At 42.0% G+C, this 22,178-nt stretch overlaps 1 protein-coding gene across 1 annotated transcript; it reads right to left on the bottom strand.

Moving 5' to 3' along the window:
- Positions 1-13: 13 nt before the first annotated feature.
- Positions 14-22,178, bottom strand: moto (minamoto). Its single transcript, XM_051715453.1, has 8 exons — positions 22,173-22,178; positions 20,227-20,340; positions 18,046-18,200; positions 17,787-17,900; positions 12,712-14,422; positions 10,024-10,155; positions 9,571-9,751; positions 14-1,202 (listed from the first exon to the last, which is right to left on the bottom strand). The coding sequence occupies exons 1-8, from the start codon at positions 22,176-22,178 to the stop codon at positions 1,000-1,002; spliced, it is 2,616 nt and encodes an 871-aa protein (XP_051571413.1). The 3' UTR covers positions 14-999.

Below are 22,178 nucleotides of genomic sequence, written 5' to 3'. Positions count from 1 at the left end.
TAAGCTCTATTAAGGAGGATTAATGCCCAATATATCTTCAAATGAGTTAAATGGCAGACACAGATTAATCACATACATACACTGAAAAATAGTGATTGAAATCTTGAGTTGCATTCTGACTTGAGATCAGCAAATTGTAAATAAATAAAGGCACGTTCAGATTTACTGAGAAAAAAAAGATTTAGAAGAGATTTGCAATTATTATTGTTTATCTAGTGAGACCAGTAAAAACTAAATGCTGATTCAAAGAAAATCACGCTCAAATAAATAAGTAAAAAAATAACAGGACAACTGGAACATTTCCCGTTAGTTATAAATACGGTCTTTGCTTTTGTGAATGAGTACTTCAGTGGACCTAAAATTAGCTGAGGACTTTGGTTACTTTGAAGCAGACACTAATTAAACTGACAAAAAACTTAAACAAATAATCGTTTTTTGTTCAATGCAGAACACATACTCAAAATTACATTTCCAATTTAACAACTATTTATAAAATGTCAGGGTCAATTGGGGACCAAAATCCCACTATCCTCCAAAGTCCCAGATCTTACTCTTGCTGCACTTTTTTTTTCATTATCACCATTTGCCAGTTAAAAGGTCCCTCTTCTGATTTCATCCCTCTTCATTTGTCTCTTACTGTCACTAACTAGATCACTCCCACTCACTGGTGTCACTGGCAGTCCTGGAGTCCTTGGACAAATACTTCAATACTGATCTCACTGCCATAATTCTATAAACCATTTTATTTGGAGAATCTGATTGAATTGTGATTGGTGGTTTTCACAGAAGACTGATAAATACTAATGAACTAAGAATTCCATCTGCCCAGAACTGAGCCTAATGTATCACTAAAGTGGAATAACTTAAATAACTCATTCATTCCTCTTAAAATCCTATCATCACTTCTTGTGCCTTTGTAGACAGGTTAAATTGATGTTACTCTATGTGTTTCAAAGCAAAACACACTCACACACAAACTGTATACCTGACAGACAGTGATCACAGGGCAGCCAGTGCTCTCTCTAAGTTGAACTGTTCAGGACTGTCTTGCTCTAAAGGCGAGCAGGTACCTTTCTCTTGCCTCTCTTCTGGAAAGCTGCTTGTTTTGGGCAAAGTCATTTGCAATGCACACCAAAGGGCAGATCGGGCCTTCCTGGTGCTGCTGCACAGGTCCTTCACAGCAGATGCCAATAGAAGGATCTCTGTGTGAGATTTCAGAAGAAGAAAACAACAACAACAACATAAGAAAGAGTCTGTATAACATTTGAGAACTACAGTATAAGTTACTTCTTTAATATGAGACATGCTAAATGATAAGCCTTTGCTCAATGCAGAATAGTTTTCAGGTAGCTGTAAGTCAGAAGTGCGCTGTTTTTGATGGCATGCTCTACTCTGACTTAAAAATACTATAATCACCAGAATATATATATATATATATATATATATATATATATATCAGACCATGTGAGCGAAGCGGAGCGGTGTGACACTCCGCTCAATAACCCGCTCCATGCGTGTGTGCTCCGCTCACTGCCTACGCGGACGCTCCGCTCAAGTACCGCTCACGCGCACCGGTAAAAAAGCGTTCGCTCAAATCCCGCTCTGACATTAAATTTCTCGGTTCCAAACACGTACACGGGGTGGCCTACATGGCTCCTTTGCCTACATGGGCTGAGGTGCCCCTCTGGGTAAAATATAGACTATAGGCCGACATTTATTAAATTATCAAATGATTAGTAATGTACACATCTGAAATTATGTGGTTGTGTTGTTGTATATAAAATCTCGCTGTTTATTTTGGACTGGTTTACAACTGCTGTTAGATAATTGGGTCTACCAGACCTTCCTTATCATTTGTAATCAGTCAAATATTTCTCTGTTAGCACATATGTCATCAACAAATAATGCCTTAAAAAATTTCAGTTCTAAATTACCTTTATTTAAGTCATCAAACATGCCTCTACAAGTAATAAAACATTTGTGCGTTGGCACGGAAACTCGCATACACGCAAATTTGCGATTTCAGTTTAAACTGGACCCGAGTAATGCAACCGACCCAGAAAACGTCATGGTTACTTGTGTAACCTCCGTTCCCTGATAGAGGGAACGAGACGTTGTGTCGATGTAGTGACACTAGGAGTCACTCTTGGGAGCCCAAGACATCTCTGGTCTTTGATAAAAGGCCAATGAAAATTGGCGAGTGGTATTTGCATGCCACTCCCCCGGTCATACGGGTATAAAAGGAGCTGGTATGCAACCACTCATTCAGGTTTTATGCTGAGGAGCCGATATAAGGTCCGGCCATTTCAGCAGGTAGTTCAGCGTTGTGGCAGGAGGGACACCTCCATCAGGGAACGGAGGTTACACAAGTAACCATGACGTTCCCTATCTGTCACTCACTCGACGTTGTGTCGATGTAGTGACACTAGGGGTCCCTATACGAAACGCCACAATTGGCTGAACTGTGTTACGTGAACTGGCGGTGTGTGGTGGGCAGACTACTGTGTGCCTCATAGCCAGCACACCAGGTCGACATGTAACCTCCCCCAACATATTTATGAGTGTCGAACAGCCCTTTCTGGGGACAAGTCGACTACCCAAAAGATAGAAACAGGCTTAACCCAGTCGTGGACTCTTTTCCCCTTCTTTTTTTCCACTCCCTATAAAAGAAGGGGGATTATCCGACTGGGCCGCCAGGTCTAGTCGGAGGGTGTCCCTCCCAAGGGGAAGACACCGCAGAGACCACACCTTGCCCAAAGAGAGAGGGGATATTTAAGTGGAAGAATACATCACATGGTCTTTCCAACCATGTGGAGAGCCTTCAAGGTAGATCCTGCCCAATGGGGGAGGAGTTACTACAAACATGGAGACTGGGGCAGAGGGGTTCTGCCAAAGGAAGACGCAGTTTGCCAGCAGGGAAATGAACTAGCGGAAGATATATATCGCATGGGGTTAGCCTTACAGGGAACTGCCACATGCAGAGCACCTACCCCAGAACAGGGCTTTTAGTTAGCGTGTGTACTGGGCCGGCAGCGAGTCTCTCCGAAAACTCGACTGCCACAGGGCTCGGAGGAAGTCAACCAGGGAACAAAGTTTGTGAACACTACTGGGAATTAATGGCGCACATCTTCAGCTCCAAGGGAGGTGGAAGGTGCTATGTGCAAGCGATACACCCGGCCAGCTATCCTGGGCTTATCCGCTTGTGTTGCGTGCCACTACCTGGGATGAAACCGGTTCCACCCGGAGGTTGTAGAACCTTGCACAGGTGTTGGGTGTTGCCCAGCCCGCTGCTCTGCAAATGTCTGTTAGAGAGGCACCCCTGGCCAGGGCCCAGGGAGCCGCTACACCCCTGGTAGAATGGGCTTGTAGCCCTACCGGGGGCGGCATGTCCTAGGCGACATATGCCATAGTTATTGCGTCACTGAGCCAGTGGGCAATCCTCTGCTTGGAGACAGCGCTTCCTTTCCGCTGTGCACCAAAGCAGACAAAGAGCTGCTCAGAGATTCTAAAGCTCTGCGTGCGGTCAGGGCGTACCAGATCGGGCAGTGGGGAGGATTCTTGGGAGGTGAACAGGTGCACCTGTGCCTGTCAAATTGACTCCAAATCAGCTGGACCACCTGAGGATGGAGTCTCCACTCTCCCCTGAGGGTAACCTGTCATGACAGCGCGTCCGCTGTAGTGTTGAGGTTGCCCGGGATGTGAGTGGCTTGCAGCGACTTGAAGTGCTGCTGACTCCAGAGGAGGAGGCGGTGGGCGAGTTGTGACATACAACAAGAGCGCAGTCCGCCTTGGCGGTTGACATATGCTACCATTGTCGTGTTGTCTGTCTGAACTAACACGTGCTTGCCCTGGATCAACGGCCGAAACCTCCGCAGGGCGAGCAGAATTGCCAACAACTCGAGGCAGTTGAAGTGCCAATGCAGTCGCGGACCCGTCCAGAGGCCGGCGGCTGTGTGCCCGTTGCAAACAGCACCCCAGCCCGTTTTGGAGGCGTCTGTCGTGACCACGACACGCCTGGAGACCAGTTCTAGAGGAACACCTGCCCATAGAAATGAGAGGTCGGTCCAAGGGCTGAAAAGACGGTGACAGACCAGTGTGATGACCACGCGACGTGTTCCGTGGCGCCATGCCCATCTCGGGACTTGAGTCTGGAGCCAATGCTGAAGCGGCCTCATATGCATCAACCCGAGCAGAGTGGCCACCACCGAGGATGCCATATGCCCCAGGAGCCTCTGAAAAAGTTTCAGTGGAACCGCTGTTTTCTGTTTGAACGCCTTCAAACAGGCCAGCACCGACTGGGCGCGCTCGTTCGTAAGGCGTGCCGTCAAGGAGACTGAGTCCAACTCCAAACCAAGAAAAGAGATGCTCTGAACCGGGAGGAGCTTGCTCTTTTCCTAGTTGACCCGAAGCCCTAGTCGGCTGAGGTGTGAGAGCACCAGGTCCCTGTGTGTGCACAACATGTCTCAAGAATGAGCTAGGATTAGCCAGTCGTCAAGATAGTTGAGAACGCGAATGCCCACCTCCCTTAACGGGGCAAGGGCAGCCTCTGCGACCTTCGTAAAGATGCGAGGAGACAGGGACAGGCCGAAAGGGAGGACTCTGTACTGATACGCCTGACTCTCGGACGCAAACCGCAGGAAGGGTCTGTGTCGAGGAAGGATCGAGACGTTGAAGTACGCATCCTTCAGATCTACATCTGCAAACCAATCTTGATGCCAGACGCTCGCCAGAATGCGTTTTTGCGTCAACATCTTGAACGGGAGTCTGTGTGAAGCCTAGTTCAGAACTCACAGGTCCAAGATTGGCCGCAACCCACCGCCTTTTTTCGGTACGATGAAGTAGGGGTTGAAAAACCCCTTCTTCATCTCGGCTGGAGGGACAGGTTCTATCGCACCCTTCCGTAGGAGGGTAGCGATCTCCGCACAAGGTAGCAGCGTTTTCGTCCTTCACCAAGGTGAAGTGGACACTGCTGAACCTGGGCGGACGCCCGGCAAAGTGAATCGCGCAGCCGAGTTGGACGGTCCGGACCAGCCCTCACGACGGATTGGAAAGCGCAAGGCATGCGTCCATGTTCCACGCAAGGGGGACCAAAAGGACAACGTCATCGGATGTACCGGCAGGTGGGGCGGAGCTCGAGGTGCCACACCATGTCATTGCCGTGCTGAGTCTAAGGACATCGAAGCACTTATCTGGCTCCTTGTGACCACCCCCGGAACAGCCTGGGACGGGGGAGGAAGAGGCCTGTCCTCGTGACCCGTGGAGACTGTCACATCGGGGGCGGATTTGTGCCACAGCTGGGCGCTCAGGGGCGGGAGACTGCCGCTGGAGCACCAAACCTGCCAAATAGAGTGGTGGACGGTGGTCGTGATGACGGCCGTGCACACCGGATACGTGACCCAGGGAACAAGGAAACCGCTGAGCTCTTGAGTACTGCAGCCACTTGGGCATGCAGCGTAATTAAATGCAAAAGGTAACAAAAAGATGGAGATCTGCTTACCAGCTCCAGAGCAGCGGGTTTCGTTGTCCCTGGGTCGCCCATCTCAAGGGCGCTTTGAAGCCTGGCGTCTGCTTCCTGCGGTGGGCTCCACGCCGGGGCCGGGCCGAAGGGGCGGGCTGCGGCGGAGCCGGTGCAGTCACCGCAGGGGGATGCCCTTGGCGATGAGTAGACGGGGTGCGGGATCTTGAGCCGCGCCGGGGCAGGATATGCCAGCTAGCATCCATCTACTGCTCTACCATCGAAAACTGCTGGGCAAAGTCCTCGACGGTGTTGCCGAATAGGTCCGCCTGTGAAATGGGGGCAGCAAGGAATTGTGTCTTGTTGGCCTTGTCCATCTCGACCAGGTTGAGCCAAAGGTGGCGCTCCTGAACCACTAGTGTGGCCATCGTCCGCCCAAGAGACCGCTCGCTCTCCAATGGTCGGTCGCCGAGCGCAGTTCCTGCATCAATCCCGGGGCGTAACTACCCATGTGCAGTTCCTTTAGCGCCTTGGCGGACTTGCAGGAAAGCCATGGTGTGCAGGGCGGAGGCGGCTTGTCCAGCGGCACCGTAGGCCTTGGCTGTCAGAGATGACGTAAACCTACAGGCCTTGGACGGGGGCTTTGGGCACCCGCGCCTGGTGGCGGCACTCTGCGGGCATAGGTGCACCGCGAGCGCCTTTATCCACCGGGGGATTGCCGAATAGCTCTTGGCCACCCCACCATCGAGGGTAGTGAGGGCGGGGAAGCTGAAAAGATCGGGACCGGGCAGTAAAAAGTGCCTCCCGTGACCTTGTCAGCTCATGCACTTCCGGGAAGAAAGGAACGGGGGCGGGGCATGGCTTTGAGCGGCACCGGGAGCCCAGGAACCAATCACCGAGCCACGAGGGTTCAGGGAAGAGCAGTGAGTTTCACTCTAGCCGACGCTCGCGGCTGCCCGGGAAAGCATGTCGTCATCTCCGCGTCAGCCTGTGACTGGGCAATCGACCCCGAAGGGAGGAGCCCAGCTGAGGCTTCCGACTGGACGAGCCCGCTCTCCGATGCTGCGCTCGAGAGCTCATCACTTTCGCGGGCTCCGAATAAGAGGTCAAACTCGCCGTGAGACGAGCCGGCGGACTCATCCGGAAGCCCGATCGGGGCAGACGAGCGTGCTGGGGAATGGGAGGTCCGCGGGGGAATACCCGGAGGAGGCGGTCCCATTGGGGTCCCCAAATCGCTAGCAGCGCTGGCCTCATGCCCGTGGGTAAAAGGACCGAGGCGGGGAGCCTCTGTCAGAAGGCGAGAGATAACGAGTGCAACCAGGAATAACACACAATCGGAAAAGCATCTTTAAAAAGACGCGTCTTTAAAAAGACGTTCCGTGTGTGCCGCTCTTTTAGAGAAATATACTCTTTTAGAGAAATATACTCTTTTATTTCTGCCTAAGCGCCCAGGGGCATTCTCTGCAGTGCACCAATGCAGAGGGGGGAGAAGCCACTGAAATGCGCCATCAGATCCAGCAGAGGTGAATGAACAGTAGTATTCAGCTTCAGTGAGCATGACCATTCGGCTCCGAAGAGAAAATCTGAATGAGTGGTTGCATACCAGCTCCTTTTATACCCGTATGTCAGGGGGAGTGGCATGCAAATACCACTCGCCAATTTTCATTGGCCTTTTATCAAAGACCAGAGGTGTCTCGGGCTCCCAAGAGTGACCCCTAGTGTCACTACATTGACAGAACGTCGAGTGAGTGACAGATAGGGAACCACAATCTTTTAACTTTAAAGTTTGTTCGAGTCCTTTATGGCAATAATGAAAACATGGACTGACACCAGGAAAAATATTGCAGGTAAAAGTGAAATTCATAATTGTTCTTCAGTTGTCTCCACGGAATGATTATACCATAGATTTGATACATTAATATGTTTCTGATTTAATGCTATCAGACTTTGGGTCTGTAAATTAAAATGAGCAATTTCTCATCCTAATTTTGTGTTTGTGTTTGGGTTTATTAAGTTATCCAGAAAACAGTAATGAATGTTTTTCTCTTTTTCAGTGTTGTTGCTTTATTAATATTCCTTACAATTTTATATGTACGAATCATATGCAATATAAAGGACTGTGGTTATTTACTGTATATAATAATTATTATATTAGTAGATACCATGTGCCCCCTTGTCAGGTGTATTCTGTTGATTCATGTCTTTTATTTTGAAATTCTAGTTCCTGTTTCATGTCATGTGTTCCTGTTTCCCTAGTCATGTGATTTCTGTTTTCCCTCCATGTTCATGTGTCACGTTTTCATTGGTTTATTGTTTAATTATCTTGTTATCAGTTCTGTTTGTTCATTGGTTTATGTTCTCCCATGTCTTGTATTTAAGCCCTCATGTTTGCATTGTCTATTTTTCGAGTATTGTATGTGATGGTATGTGTTTGTCAAGTCAAGTCAAGTCAAGTCAAGTCAAGTCAAGTCTAGTCCATGTTCATGTTTTGTTTTGTAGTCAGGGTTATTGGAGTTCACGTTCTGTAAATAAACTGCACTTGGGTTCTTCATCTTCACGTCCTCGTCATCATCATCATTGTCAGCATTTCCAGCATACGTTACACCCCTTTGTTTTTCCTTGATATTTTTAAAGCAGCATAAATTGAATCTGGACTTTACAGCATATGCATCAAAGGATCATATCTTGTGCATGCGCTCTTTATATGTACAGCAAGGTTTAACCATGGATTTAACAAATAAAAAATATTTGTCCTGCATAAAGTGAAATTTTGTCCAATATATATATTAGATGAAATCATGTTTAATGATCCTAAAACAAATAAAAATTATTTAATTCACAAATTACACTGCCTTCGTTTAAGAAAAGTTTTTTTTTTCTAATGTACAATCATTTACATATTCAATGCTTACAAATTCAATTGTGGGTGCTCTAATGATCACAACCCTGCAGAACTGGGCCTGCATCTAGATGACAGCTGCACTGACATGACTGCAAAACTACAAGATACATTACTTATCTATTAATTTATTATCGAATAGTTGTGTAGCCTACTAGCTCACCTTTTGCTGCGCTACCATGTTCGCGAAGCACATCCTCGTGCTTTCGGCATTGTGACACGTACGACTCCAAAAGGAATAATTGCTAATTCTCACGGTCTCTCCACTCTCCCTTTCGATTTCCTCGTTCTTAACTTTGATTTATACTTTGCATTTATTTGGGCTATAAGGTTTGCAACTTCACTAAAACAATATTAGAGCTCCATAACCTCAGGCCTATTGCTTATTTCGCAGATTCCCAAACCAGCATATCACAAACCGCATTCTGGGTTGAGCGAGCGGCACTGAGCGGCCTGAGCGAGTGGAGCGGAATCTTCAAAAAGGTGCTCTCCGCTCAGGTGGAATTATCACCGCTCCGCTCTCGCTCACATGCTCTGATATATATATAGTACTGTGCAAAAGTTTTAGGCACTTGTGAAAAATGTTGCATAGTGAGGATGTCTTCAAAAATAATGACATAACTAGTTTTCATTTATCACTTAATGTCATACAAAGTCCAGTAAACATAAAAAAGCTAAATCAATATTTGCTATGACCACCTTTGCCTTCAAAACAGCACCAATTCTCCTAGTTACTCCTGGACACAGTTTTTCTTGGTTGTTGGCAGACAGGATGTTTCAAGCTTCTTGGAGAATTCACCACAGTTCTTCTATCTATTTAGGCTGTCTCAGTTGCTTCTATCTCTTCATTTAATCCCAGACTGACTCTATGTTCAGTAGGGGGTCTGTGGGGGCCATGACACCTGTTGCAGGGCTCCCTGTTCTCCTATTCTAATCTTTTCTATTTGCAAAAGTAATGTTTGGGAGTCTAGTTTATATGTCCTATTGACACACTAAAACTGAAGATATAATTAACCATCTTAAGACAAATGCTTTTGTGAAACATCTTATGTGCCTAAGACATCTGCACAGTACTGTATATATATGTAGATAGATAGATATACTGTATATATCCTTATTTACTGCATAAGAAATGTGTGGGATTCTGGGTTGTGGCTTTGCATTTGATCACAAGATGAGACCCTTCTGCTTTTGTTATATTGCTTGACTCACTGACCTCTGTCCTCTCTAAAGAAGGCCACGGGCTGCCTCTGTCTGTTGCTAGCATTGATGAACTCGTCCTTCCGGCGTGCCTGAGTGATGTAAATGACCTCAAGATGTCTGTCCAATGCTGAGCAGATATTAGCATGAAGGGGGAAACTCCGCAACTGTTCCATCTTCCCCAACAAACCTGCCACCTGTAACACAATGCAATACCACATAGTAATATATGGAATATTAATTGAACTCATGTAATCAAATTGCACTGCCTTGCATAGACAAAACTGAGTAAAACTGTGTCTGTTAGACTATGTCTGTTAAGTGACAGATGGGTTTAGCTCAGCTATGCCCCAAAAAAAAACTTTTAAACCATTTTATCATATTACTAACAATTTAATTCTAAAATATAAAATCACATTAAATCACAGTGGACTATATTTTTAGGGAAAACACTGGTAAGAAAGCTGACCTTGGCCTGTTCCCGCAGCTGGTCTACAATGAGTCGGTCCACTCTGGAAGGGTTTGGAGGCATTTTGGGTAAAACATTGGTCACCACAGACACACGTTTCCCTGGGTAGCTCTTTATGAGAACAGCTTCTGCCTGTCAGATAAAGAGTCAGAGAAAAAAGTTACACATTATATCTGTTTCACATCATATCATGCTTTTGACATGACAACATGAAATGAGATTCCTGTGTAAGCAAATAAATGTGGATACAACATAATTCACTTTTGGATTTAATAAAATTTCAGAGCTGAAATAAAATTTCCATAAATTACTTTCCTTAGTTTTGACTACAATGCATAAAAACTGGACATTTTCTGAAAAATAAATCAATGACTATGTGAATATATTTATGGCTCATGCTTAAATGAATAGTTCCCCCAAAAAGGAAAATGTTGTCATTATTTACTCACCCCAATGTCGCTCCAAATCCATATGGCAGTGGAACACAAAAGGAGATGTTAGGCAGAATGTTAGCCTCACACACTGTTCACATTCCATACAATGAAAGTGAATGGTGTCTGACGCTGTCATTCTGCCTAACATGTCAATTTTTGCACCATGGAAGAATGAAAGTTATACGGGTTTGGTAGTGGTAAATTCTCAGGGCCAGCAAAGCCTTCCCTGCTGGCCTAATATGCCTCATAAATTAATATTTTTTTATCATTCACCTTTTTGCTTATGTATTTTAATCACATTCCACTCGTTCATCTACAAACAAATAGCAAAAAACGTAAAAAAAAAGTTAATCGAATCAGAATTTATTCCTTGATGCTTACAAGCAAAACATGGCGGCTGTTTCACAAATCGCACGCCAAAGCAGCGTTTGAGTCTGAGCTCCACCCTGTCAGGCCTTCTACAGAATCCCTCAAGATTCATCAGCCAATCAGATTGATTTATTTGTTCTTGGTGGGTGTGGTCTTTAGGATATGTCCCAGTTGAGGCCTTCTAGCTGGACTTGAGTGACGCAATCACACTTTAAGTGACGTACGTAATTTGAAAGCGAAAAGCGCGAGATCAAGCTGACGAGTCGGCTGTCATCACTGCCTTTATCACCATTAAGAAAGAGATCGTTATGGATTTAAAACCCTAGATGTAAACAGGAAAGTAAGGCTGATTTTCACTTCAAGTAAATTGGTAAGTGCTGTTTGCATTGTCATAGAAATATCAGGAGTTTTCTATGTGTAAATTAGGCTGGCTGGAGCATTCAGTGTCTGTTCAAATTTTGAAAAGTAACCATGTACCCTTATGAAACAAAATTTATTACAAGCAACATTTAAATCGCAAATATTATTAGTTTTTACCTGGCATTATAGACTTCTTGGTTTTGCCTTTGTGCGTGGACTAGAGGTCGACTGGTATATCGATATATCACCGATAACAGATTTCTGGAACTGTCGTTATACAGTATGACAGTGGCACTTTTCACTGATGCCTTGTGGTGTTTGTTTTGACACATGAGACTACACTCTGCATGGAGCAGAACACTTCAGATGCGGATTTAAAACATCAACAACGAAAAAGTATGTAAACAGTACACTAAAGTACACGTTGTCATATCATTATCAAGTAATTACATGTTTTTAAACTATTCTTTTCAAAAATATGTGTATGCTTATCCAGTAAAATAATGTTTGCCATAGTATAAATTTACTAGATGTATTAGACATTACATTTGGCATTATAAGGAGAATATCAGGACCCTTAGCATTATTATACATTATCATTATATACACAGTTTAATAGAGTACAATCTAGAGGTCGACCGATATATTGGTTTTGCAGATTAATTGGCACTGATAACAGATTACTGGAACTATTAGTTATCGGCAAAAATCCACACTGATAGCTTTCCCAGTTGCGTCCGGTGCTGCAGCAGCTGGGAAGGGTCTGCTGTCATTATACAGTATGAGAGCAGCCTCTAGAGGCAAAATAAAAACTATTACTTCACTGATGCCTTGTGGTGTTTGTTTTGACACATGAGACTACACTCTGCATGTAGCGGAACACTTCAGATGTGGATTTAAAACATCAACAATGAAAAGGTATGTATACAGTACACGTTATCATATCATTAAAAAGTTATTCATTTGTTGACTAGATGCTGCATTAGTAGGGAACAGTAGTATGTAAAAATCAGCTGACATTCAAATTTGAATATTAGTTCATATATATTAATATTTATATATTTATTTCATTTAAAAAGTACAATACATTTTCATGATTCAGTTAGTACTGTTTATTTTTGTAATGAAGTTCAGCACTATTTTACTTTGAGTGTTAATTTTTCATTCAGTATCAATTTTAAAAACTATTGGTTGATTATCGGCTACTGCCCAATTTAGTTATCGGTACCGGTAAAATCCAATATCGGTTGACCTCTAGCGTGGACATGTTTTTAAAATGTAGATTGGTATTATTAGTTGACTGCAACGTAATGTATGATGTCCATAGGCATAGGGTGTCTTATTAATTGTGAAACAGTGTTTTCTTAATGGCATGAATCGCACTGAAGGCCTAGACTTAAAATGCACGCGAATGTGCATTTAGATTAGCAAATGCCACTGTGGTTTGGAACAACATGAGGGTGACTAAATGATAACAGAATTTACATTTTTGGATGAACTACCTCTTTAAGATCTTTACACTTACTTTCTTCCTCTCTCTTTCCAGCATCCTCCACTGCTCGTAACACTCCTCCAGGTAATAGTGTAGCTGACTGTTGGGGCTTCCTAGTCCCTGAGATAAACTCATGGCAGACAGAAACCCAGAGAAAGCCCCATCCCCTGATGCTTGGTTTGGTCCAATACACTCTTGCAGGTAAGGGCTGAGGGCTGAACGGTTTCCATTTGACAGAAGTTCATTCGTGTCAATGTGGGGCACAGAGCTGTATGGCAGGTGGGGTTGAGACTGGATCGTGTGGCATGCGTTTTTTCTGGGATCACCCATTTGATACAGGAATGGGAAAAGTTGGAATGGTGTGGGTTTGGCTGAGTTTGAAGCAGCTCCATTGTGTCTGACTTGTCCCCCATACATACTGCCCAGCTCTTGATATGGATTCTGCAGAAGCCCTTGTTTCTTGTCCAGCTGTTTAGGGAAACCAATTGGAAGTTTGGGTTTCGTGCTAAATCGTTGAGTAAAGCGCCCATCGATCATGAGGCCAGCCGACAGCCTGTTGTTCTCTTGCTGGAGGTCAAAATCTCCAATGTCCACATTTCCTGCTCCATTTCTCAACCCCTCCAGACTAACCTGGCCTGTCCTACCCTGTAGATTAACTCCATTTCCTTGACTGAAATCAGTTGGGACTCTTGCTGCAGCCCGTAACAATTGCTGAGAAGGAAGTAAGGGAACAACCCCAGGCAAAGTCATAAGCTTTGCTAACCCCTGAGATTCAATGTTGCCGTTGGTCTTAGCTGCGATCTTAGTTTGGCTCTGATAGTGATTTGACTGGGTATGCTGAAACTGATTTACACTGGTTTGTGCTGCATTTCTTCCAATTTGGCTGCCTTCTTTGCTTGGGTGCAGGGTTGGAGGGATGAAGCTGTTCGAAAAGGGTTTAAGTGGCTGTTGTCCGAAACCCAAAAAATCATTTGTAGGGTAACCACTCTGTAAAAGAGTCTTTTTGACACCTACTTCCGCTCCTCTTTGCTCCACATGGCTGCGGGTCATCTCTGTCTTGAAATCTGGTATCTGAGTAATGAGCTCTGACATTCTTTGAAAGGGATGACTTTTCTGTTCCATCATGTTTTCCTCCTGATTCCTCTGGACCAGAAGATTGTTCTGAGCAGATTCTCTGCAGAAGCCACTATCCTGCTCTGCCAAAAGAAAGGCCAGTTTACTGACATCCTGCACAGAAAAAGATTGAGCTGTTCTCAGTTTGTCTTTGCTCATAGGTGAAAAGTCATGGGATGAATCGAAATAGGAGTCATCCATTTTGTTTGGAGGACAGCAGAAGTTGTTGACTGTGCTAAAGTATTCCTCATCCTTCTCAGGTGTAAAATACTCAGGTTTACGTGCCTGGTTCTGTGAAAGGTAAGAGCTTAATGCTGGGGGTGTGTTCAGGCCTGGGGGACGAATTATGTTTTGAGGAGGGGAAGAATAGGTGTCAGCCTCTCCGTTACAGGATGAGAAATGACAGGGTGGTGCAGAAGCATCAAAACCATTAAAATTCTGAAGTTCGGCCCACTGATGAGATTCTCTGCCTGCAAGCTGAGCACCGACATTGGTGATTGGTTTAGGGCAAATCTGGTTTGATGGAAAGCCAGGGATGGGCGGCATCTGCACCTCATTAGTGAAGTACTGCAAGCTGTCCTCTCTTATTAACTTTGGAGACCACACACCTTTCATACTAGATGATGTCCTGCTAAAATAGTGTAAAACAAGAAAAATATATGTAAAAAAAATTTATTCAAAAAAATAACTATGATGCATCAAGTCTAAAGAAATCTGGTCATTGCTTGGATTAAATTATGAAATTACATTAAACAATGAGCACATTTACAGTACATGCACAATCTTACACCGATTATGCTTAATAAACCAACAATGTGTCTGGTCATGTAAACACCTTAAATGGTTTTGTAAGCACACCTGTTTATGTTTTGACGTCAAAAGCAAAGATTAATCTGATGATTTTAAGTCTTAAAAGATTTTAAACACGATTTTGGTAAACACGCATGGAAAGAAACGTGCACCTAATTCTATTCAAATTACACATACACGGTACATATTCTGTCGGAGAAATAGAGAGGAAGGCGGAGCAATTTAATGTGAGACTGAAAGTATTGTTGCACGCTCACAGTGCTATCTTTGGAGCATGCAAGTGTGCACGATTTCAGCAGGCTTCCCATTTGTACTCCAGAGACAGGTGATATTCTCACGATATTGCGGCACAAACCGAGTTTTTTTTTATTTATTTTTTACCTTCAAGCACTATGGAAGAAGTCAAACATCTCAAACAGCTACACGTCCTGACATTTTGACCACCACTGACAAGGGAAACAGCTAAAACAATGCATCAACAATTGTGTGTCATGCAGATTTTTTAAACTACACATCGTCACCCTAGGTAAAATTCCGTCTGAATGATGTTAGATATTCGGAAACAAACAGGCCAGGTTTGCCTATAGATATTCAATTATTCTCTACAGAGATTACTTAAATCATTAAGAGGCTAACAAAGTGTTTATTTTCAATGGATATTTTTTACTTGTGTATTATTTCCTTTGTTTTATTGCTTGGAGAAGATGTTGAGTTTCTTGAGGATAGTTTAAAATAATCATAATACTAGTCAATAACATCAGACTGAAATAGGGTTGGGCATTGACACAGACTTCCCGATTCGATCTGATTCTGATTCACAAGCACTTGATTTGATTCCGATTTCGATTCGATATCAATTCATAGGGGTATATTTCAGTTATAATGTCCCTTTTGCTTACATATGAAAGAAATTCTTATCTAGCTAATGCTGTTTATTATACAGGGTAGGGCTGGGCGATTAATCAAATTTTGTTTTCAATTACGATTTTGGCTTCCAACGATTATGAAAACAAGATAATCAAGATAGAACAAATATTGTGTCGCATTCTGTTTCAGAATGAAACACCCTGCCATTATATCTTTAAAGCATCCTTTATTAAAGTTATAAGATATAAAATTAAATAATAAGGAAGCAGGTTATGAAAATAAACTCCAAAATTGCCATTTCTCTGTGTTGTCAGCACAGCATCTATGAGTTGCGTGAAGTGACAGGGAAAGAGACTGAATCTTCTCCCGGCTGATGCACACTCTGGCGCAGGGATGCTCATCACTCACGCGCGTCAGCTGCAGCTAGATTATAATGTGATGGCTTGCTACGTAGTGAATCATAATATATGTGTCACGTTCACTGTGTGTATCTTATCATGAAGAAAATCGTCGATACGCAGTTCTATTAAGGAGAGAATGTTTGTTTTTAGTGAGTAAAAGATGGATCGAAGTGAACATAAAGGTGAGAGAGTGTAGTTGACTCTTAGCCCATTATACACTGAACAAAATACTTTTTTGATTAGTCTTTTTTGGCTTGTTTTCCAAAATAATATCTAAAACTCCTTTGAAACAACGTACATTTACTTTAGGAGCTATACTGCAGAAGAAAAAAAATGTATCGGAGAATGTTGACTACAACATTTAATCAGGGCTCAACATTAAAACTTGTCTGGGACAAGTGGATTTTTGAAGGGGCGATGGAGGCTTTCCTTTATTTGACTACAATACGTAACATAAAATAATTATTATATGTCAATAGCCTCCTCCTCTACCAAGTGCAGTTTACATTTCAAGTTCAAGGAAATCCACTGTTAAAAAGACAATTTTTTTTTTAAGTTAAATAAATGCATGATGTTTCCAAAGTCAATGAGTAATCATGTTAAATAGGGCTGCAACTAACGATTATTTTGTTAATCGACTAATCTAACGATTATTAGAACGAATATTTGACTATTCAGCTATTCGACTAACGATTAATAATTAGCTCTTAACCGATTATTCTGCTTGTGCCCCGACATAAAAGGTTGTATTAAATGTGCTTACTAATAATAAAGAGGACAAAATCATCTTTTAAAAATACCTTTAAATGACATTCACTGAATTAAAGGAAAAAACATTTTTTATGTTTCATTCTGTACAGAATTTCACTGCAAAAAAAATCCTATTGTTATCAAGTGTTTTTGTCTTGTTTTCCACTTGAAATTGTCTAAAAATCCTTAAAACAATATACATTTAATTGAGAAGCAACATAAGATATTTAGACTTGCTTTTTTTTCTCTTTTTTTTTTTTTTTTTTTACTTTCTCCCCTTTTTCTCCCCAATTTGGAATGCCCAATTCCCAATGCGCTCTAAGTCCTTGTGGTGGCGTAGTGGCTCTCCTCAATCTGGGTGGCGGAGGATGAATCTCAGTTGCCTCCGTGTCTGAGACCGTCAATCTGCGCATTTTATCACGTGACTTGTTGAGCGCGTTACCGCAGAGACATAGCGCGTGTGGAGGCTTCACGCTCATCTCACCACGCGCCCCACCAAGAGTGAACCACGTTATAGCGACCACGAGGAGGTTACCCCATGTGACTCTACCCTCCCTAGCAACCGGGCCAATTTGGTTGCTTAGGAGACCTGGCTGGAGTCACTCAGCACGCCCTGGATTCAAACTCCAGGGGTGGTAGTCAGCATCTTTACTCGCTGAGCTACCCAGGCCTCCCGACAATGACTTAATTTAAACACTCAAGACGCAGAGCAATTTCAGAATTGATTGCACCTGCTTAAACTAGATTGTGGGTAATTAGTAAATAAGACACAGGGGTTTGCCCTGAAATACCACTCGCAACAGTGGCGCAACTGTTTAGTGAATTCGCTCCTCAATATTTACTAAAAGAATCATCATCTGTCATATTGTAAACAAGCCTATCTAGCCAAATTAATAAGAACAAGCTTAATTGGTTAATTTCTGTTAAAGCTGAAGTGTGTAATTTCTCCACTACTAGTGTCATCAAATGTAATATCAAAAATAACTATTGTTTTCTGAGCACTTCCCCATCTCTACTGGTCACCCCAAGTTATGCCATCACTTAGGTATTTGTTGATATGGTCAGGATGCTCAAACTAACAAAACAATAAAGTATTTTAACATGAAAGAATTTTAACATTAAAAATTGCACACTTCATCTTTAACCAATAAGTCAAGAGGGACTTACTTCTCTGAGAAGCGTGAGGAGTAGAGATCCATTGTATCTGGTTCTTCCAAGATGTTTGACACTAACCCATAAAGATCAGCTTCACTTCCGCCATTATTGCTATCTACCTGACGTCTAGAAATGATAAACAATATTTTAGTACTTAGCTAATAATAAAACCCTTAACAACAAAACTTTTGGCTCATAATATTTATGTGTTAACATCTTAGCCCTAATTGCCACATTATTATCAATATGTCTAAAAATATAAAAAAATAACCTGATATTAGGTATTCCTTGAGACCAATCCATTGATTTACAATCTTCTTCCTGAGTTGGCCAAACTGTATAAGGCAGTGGCGCATGGTCTTGCAATGTGCTGTCCGATAACGAGTTGTAAGACTGAGACAGGCATCCACTGTCATTAAAACTATTCTGCACCTGAAGGTAAACACAATGAGATGAGAACTCTCTTTGCTGCTGCTACAATGAAAAAACTAAATATCTTAATTGCATGTTTAACAGCTGTTTTTTAACAGTTTGAAAAGCATTTGACGAGGTAAATCAATGAAGGATATACTGAATTAAAAGACACTTTCAAAAATGTATGTAAGTGTGGATACAAATGTTATACACTGCACTGCAATCATACAGTAAGTTTTGGCATCAGTGCCAAAAATAATTCTGTTATTTAACACAATGTGGTATTTTAATACAACCCCAATTCCAAAAAAGTTGGGACAGTAAGAAAAACGCTAATAAAAACAAAAAGTAGTGATTTGTAAATTATATTCACCCTTTTCTATATTGAAAGCACTACAAGTACACATTATATGATGTTTTACCTTGTGAATTTCATTTTATTTTTTTTATTTTTTTTTTTTATGTACAGTAATTTAAAATCAGATGATCAGATGCAACACACTCCATAAAAGTTGAGACAGGGGCAATTTAAGACTAATAACAATTTGGCAATGTGAAACAGGAGATGTTAAACAGGTGAGGCAATCGTGTCATAGTATATAAGGAGCCTCCAAAAACAGCCTAGTCCTTCAAGAGCAGGGATCATTCGAGACTTGTCCATTTGCCAACAGATGCTTCAGCAAATAATCCAGAACTTTGAGAACAACATTCCCCAGAGACAAATTGGAAGGATTTTGGGCATTTCACCCTCTACAGTGCACAATATAGTTAAAAGATTCAAGAAAACTGGTCAAATCTCGGTGCGTAAAGGGCAAGACGAAAACCACTTCTGAATGCCCGTAATCTCTGATCCCTCAGACATCACTGTCTTAAAAAACATTATTCATCTGTAATGGATATCATGAACATGGGCTTGGGATTACTTTAGTAAACCTTTGTTAGTCAACACCATTCGCCGCTGCATCCACAGATGCAAGTTAAGACTTTACTATGCAAAGCAGAAGCCCTACATCAACACTGTCCAGAAGCACTGCCGACTTCTCTGGGCTCGGTCTCATCTTAGATGGAAAGAAGAACAGTGGAACTGTGTTTTTTGGTCCGATGAGTCCACATTTCAAATATTTTTTGAAAAACACAGCTGTCGTGTTCTCCGGGCCAAATAGGAAAAGGACCATCCAAGCTGTTATCAGCATCAGGTCCAAAAGCCAGTGTCTGTATGGGCCAGGGGTGTGTCAGTCCCCATGGCATCGGTAACTCACACATATGTGAGGGTGCCATTAATGCAGACAGATATGTACAAATTTTGGAGCAGCATATACTGCCATCCAGCACTGTCTTTTCCAGGGATATCCCAGAATTTTCAGCAGAACAACTTCAAACCACATACTGGCCAAATAAGCAGAGAGTGCGGGTGCAAGATTGGCCTGCCTGCAGTCCATCTCCAATTGAGAATGTGTGGTGCATTACGAAGTGCACAATACAGCAACGAAGACCCCATACAATTGTGCAGCTGAAGACCTACATAATGGATGAATGGGGGAAAATTCCACTTTTTAAACTTAAACTTGTGTCTTCAGTGCCTAAATGCTTAATAAGTGTTATCAGAAGAAATGGTGATGTTTCACATTGGTAAACACTCAACTGTCCCAACTTTTTTGGAGTGTGTTGCAATCATCTGATTTGAAATTACTGTAAATAAAAAAAAAAAATAATAAATGAAATTCACAAGGTAAAGCATCATATAATGTGCAGTTGTAGTGTTTTCAAGATAGCAAAGGGTGAATATAATTTACAAATCACTCCTTTTTGTTTTTATTAGCATTTTTCATACTGTCCCAACTTTTTCGGAATTGGGGTTGTATGACATCTGACTTCTCTAAATAAGTTTCAATACTTGCAGGCATAAAAAGTTACATACTCTCCCTTGATGAAGAGGTACAATTAAAAAGTGGCAAATCAATATATTAAGAATATTACTGTTAAAACTTTAGGGGTCAGTTATACAATTTGTAAGTCAGTATGAAAAAGTGTTTCTCACCTGAATCTTGTATGGTGAAAAGTAGGAGTCTGGTTCTGAGTTATGAAATCGATCAAAGATTATTCTTGCTCCACTTGTCTCCACATGAATTTTAGTTTTCACAGCATTATTAACCTGAAACACAGGGGGAAAAAACATATCAGACATTATTATATTAATAACAAATACTTTGAGAAACAGAATTTAGAGTCATGACAATAATGTACAACTGTAAAAACTGGTTAGACAGCTCCAATACCTAAAGCTTAGTTTAGTCTCAAATTACTAACCATAATTATAACTAATTAATAACTAGGTACTAATTAGTAGGGGTGCGCAGCAAAGCCATTATCTATATTTATATCTGTATCTGTTCATATGACAAATATGACAAAAATTGTCTGTATCTGTCTCTGTATTCGGATAGAACCGGGTGTGGGTGGGCCTTAAACCAGAAGTGCGTCAAAACTACATGAAACGCCCATTTCTAAGTGTTACTCTTATTGTTTCTATTAATAAAATATACCTTGTATATGCCTTTTCATAATAATATGCAAATAATAATAAATTATGGGGGCCTGTTTAGCTCAGCGAGTACTGACGCTGTCTACCAACCCCTGGAGTCGCGAGTTCGAATCCAGGGTGTGCTGAGTGATTCCAGCCAGGTCTCCTAAGCAACCAAATTGGCCCAGTTGCAAGGGAGGGTAGTCACATGGGGTAACCTCCTTGTGGTTGCGATTAGGGGTTCTCGCTCTCAATGGAGAGTGTGGTAAATTGTGCGTGGATCGTGGAGAGTAGCATGAGCCTCCACATGCTGTGAGTCTCCACAGGGTCATGCACAACGAGCCACATGATAAAATGCGCGGATTGACGGTCTCAGAAGCGGAGGCAACTGAGACTTGTTCTCCGCCACCGGATTGAGGTGAGTAAAAAAAAAGACGGAGTTTCAGTTTCTTCATTTTACATAAGGAGCAATATTGCTAATAGATGAATAATCTATGGAGAATTTTAGCATTTTAACTTTTTTTCGGAATAAAGTCTTAACCAGATAATTTTCTTAATCGCTGATGTGAATATAAATGTGGTCAACTTCGACGTGAAATCACTTCAGGTCAGGAATTTTACATTGTGCTCAGGTTTAGGCTATAAATAAATACATGAGAATCAAGTGTGAATCGTGTGATACATTAACATAGACATTTCAAGAAGTGGAAAGTGTATATGATGTCGTATCTTTGTTAATATTACACTTGATAAGCTCCAGATGCGCAAAATTAACAGAGATCACAAACGGTCATCCGATCTGAAATCACAACGTGTGCATTCACATTCATAAGGTTTACACTTTAGAAATATTAACTGCACAAATTCATACACTCCTTGTATTTTTGTATATGTTTATTTAAAATGTCCCTTTATTCTTGTGCTTTCTGGATAATCAGTCATACAAATATTTTTTATATTATTCGGACTGAAGTCTTTATAAGTGCCTTAAGATATTCGGCTTCGGGCACATTCAGAGAGAGAGAGAGAGATTGAGAGAGAGAGAGCGATTGAGAGAGAGAGAGAGAGAGAGAGAGAGAGAGAGAGAGAGAGAGAGATTGCACAATAACCACTTGTTTGGACACATATACCTGTCTAATATAATGAGAAGTAAAGGTAAAGATTTTACCATATGCGTGAAAATCTTTGACTTAATGTTTGCCGAGTGACTTTTACATTACATCAAATAAGGCCTTGTGGTGAATCTTTACTGCTATCTGCTATCTGGCTTCGGAATTTCAAAATGGTCAAAATTCAAAACAATTAGTCGACATATGGCGAGTCATTGCCCTTTACTCCTTAATACTTTTATAAGGTAGCCACCGTTGTGAGTTCATAATTAAAATGACTGGTAACCGAATAAACTAAAATCTGACAGAAAAAAAAGTGAACTAGCCAGAACTTTGTCCTCAGAAAGCTCTTACCTCCAT

This window comes from Myxocyprinus asiaticus, chromosome 13 (assembly GCF_019703515.2).
Source record: "Myxocyprinus asiaticus isolate MX2 ecotype Aquarium Trade chromosome 13, UBuf_Myxa_2, whole genome shotgun sequence".
In the NCBI taxonomy this organism is placed as follows: Eukaryota; Metazoa; Chordata; class Actinopteri; order Cypriniformes; family Catostomidae; genus Myxocyprinus; species Myxocyprinus asiaticus.
Note: the sequence above shows the minus strand (reverse complement) of the source record. Positions and strands in the feature narration are given on the sequence as shown.

What these genes read in the sequence shown, in the direction of transcription:
- moto (XM_051715453.1), bottom strand. An exon ending in TTTCACCATACAAGATTCAG is followed by an intron (nt 18,201 to 20,226) that starts GTGAGAAACACT and finishes CTTCAGGTGCAG; the next exon opens with AATAGTTTTAATGACAGTGG. An exon ending in TCCTCACGCTTCTCAGAGAA is followed by an intron (nt 14,423 to 17,786) that starts GTAAGTCCCTCT and finishes ACACTATTTTAG; the next exon opens with CAGGACATCATCTAGTATGA.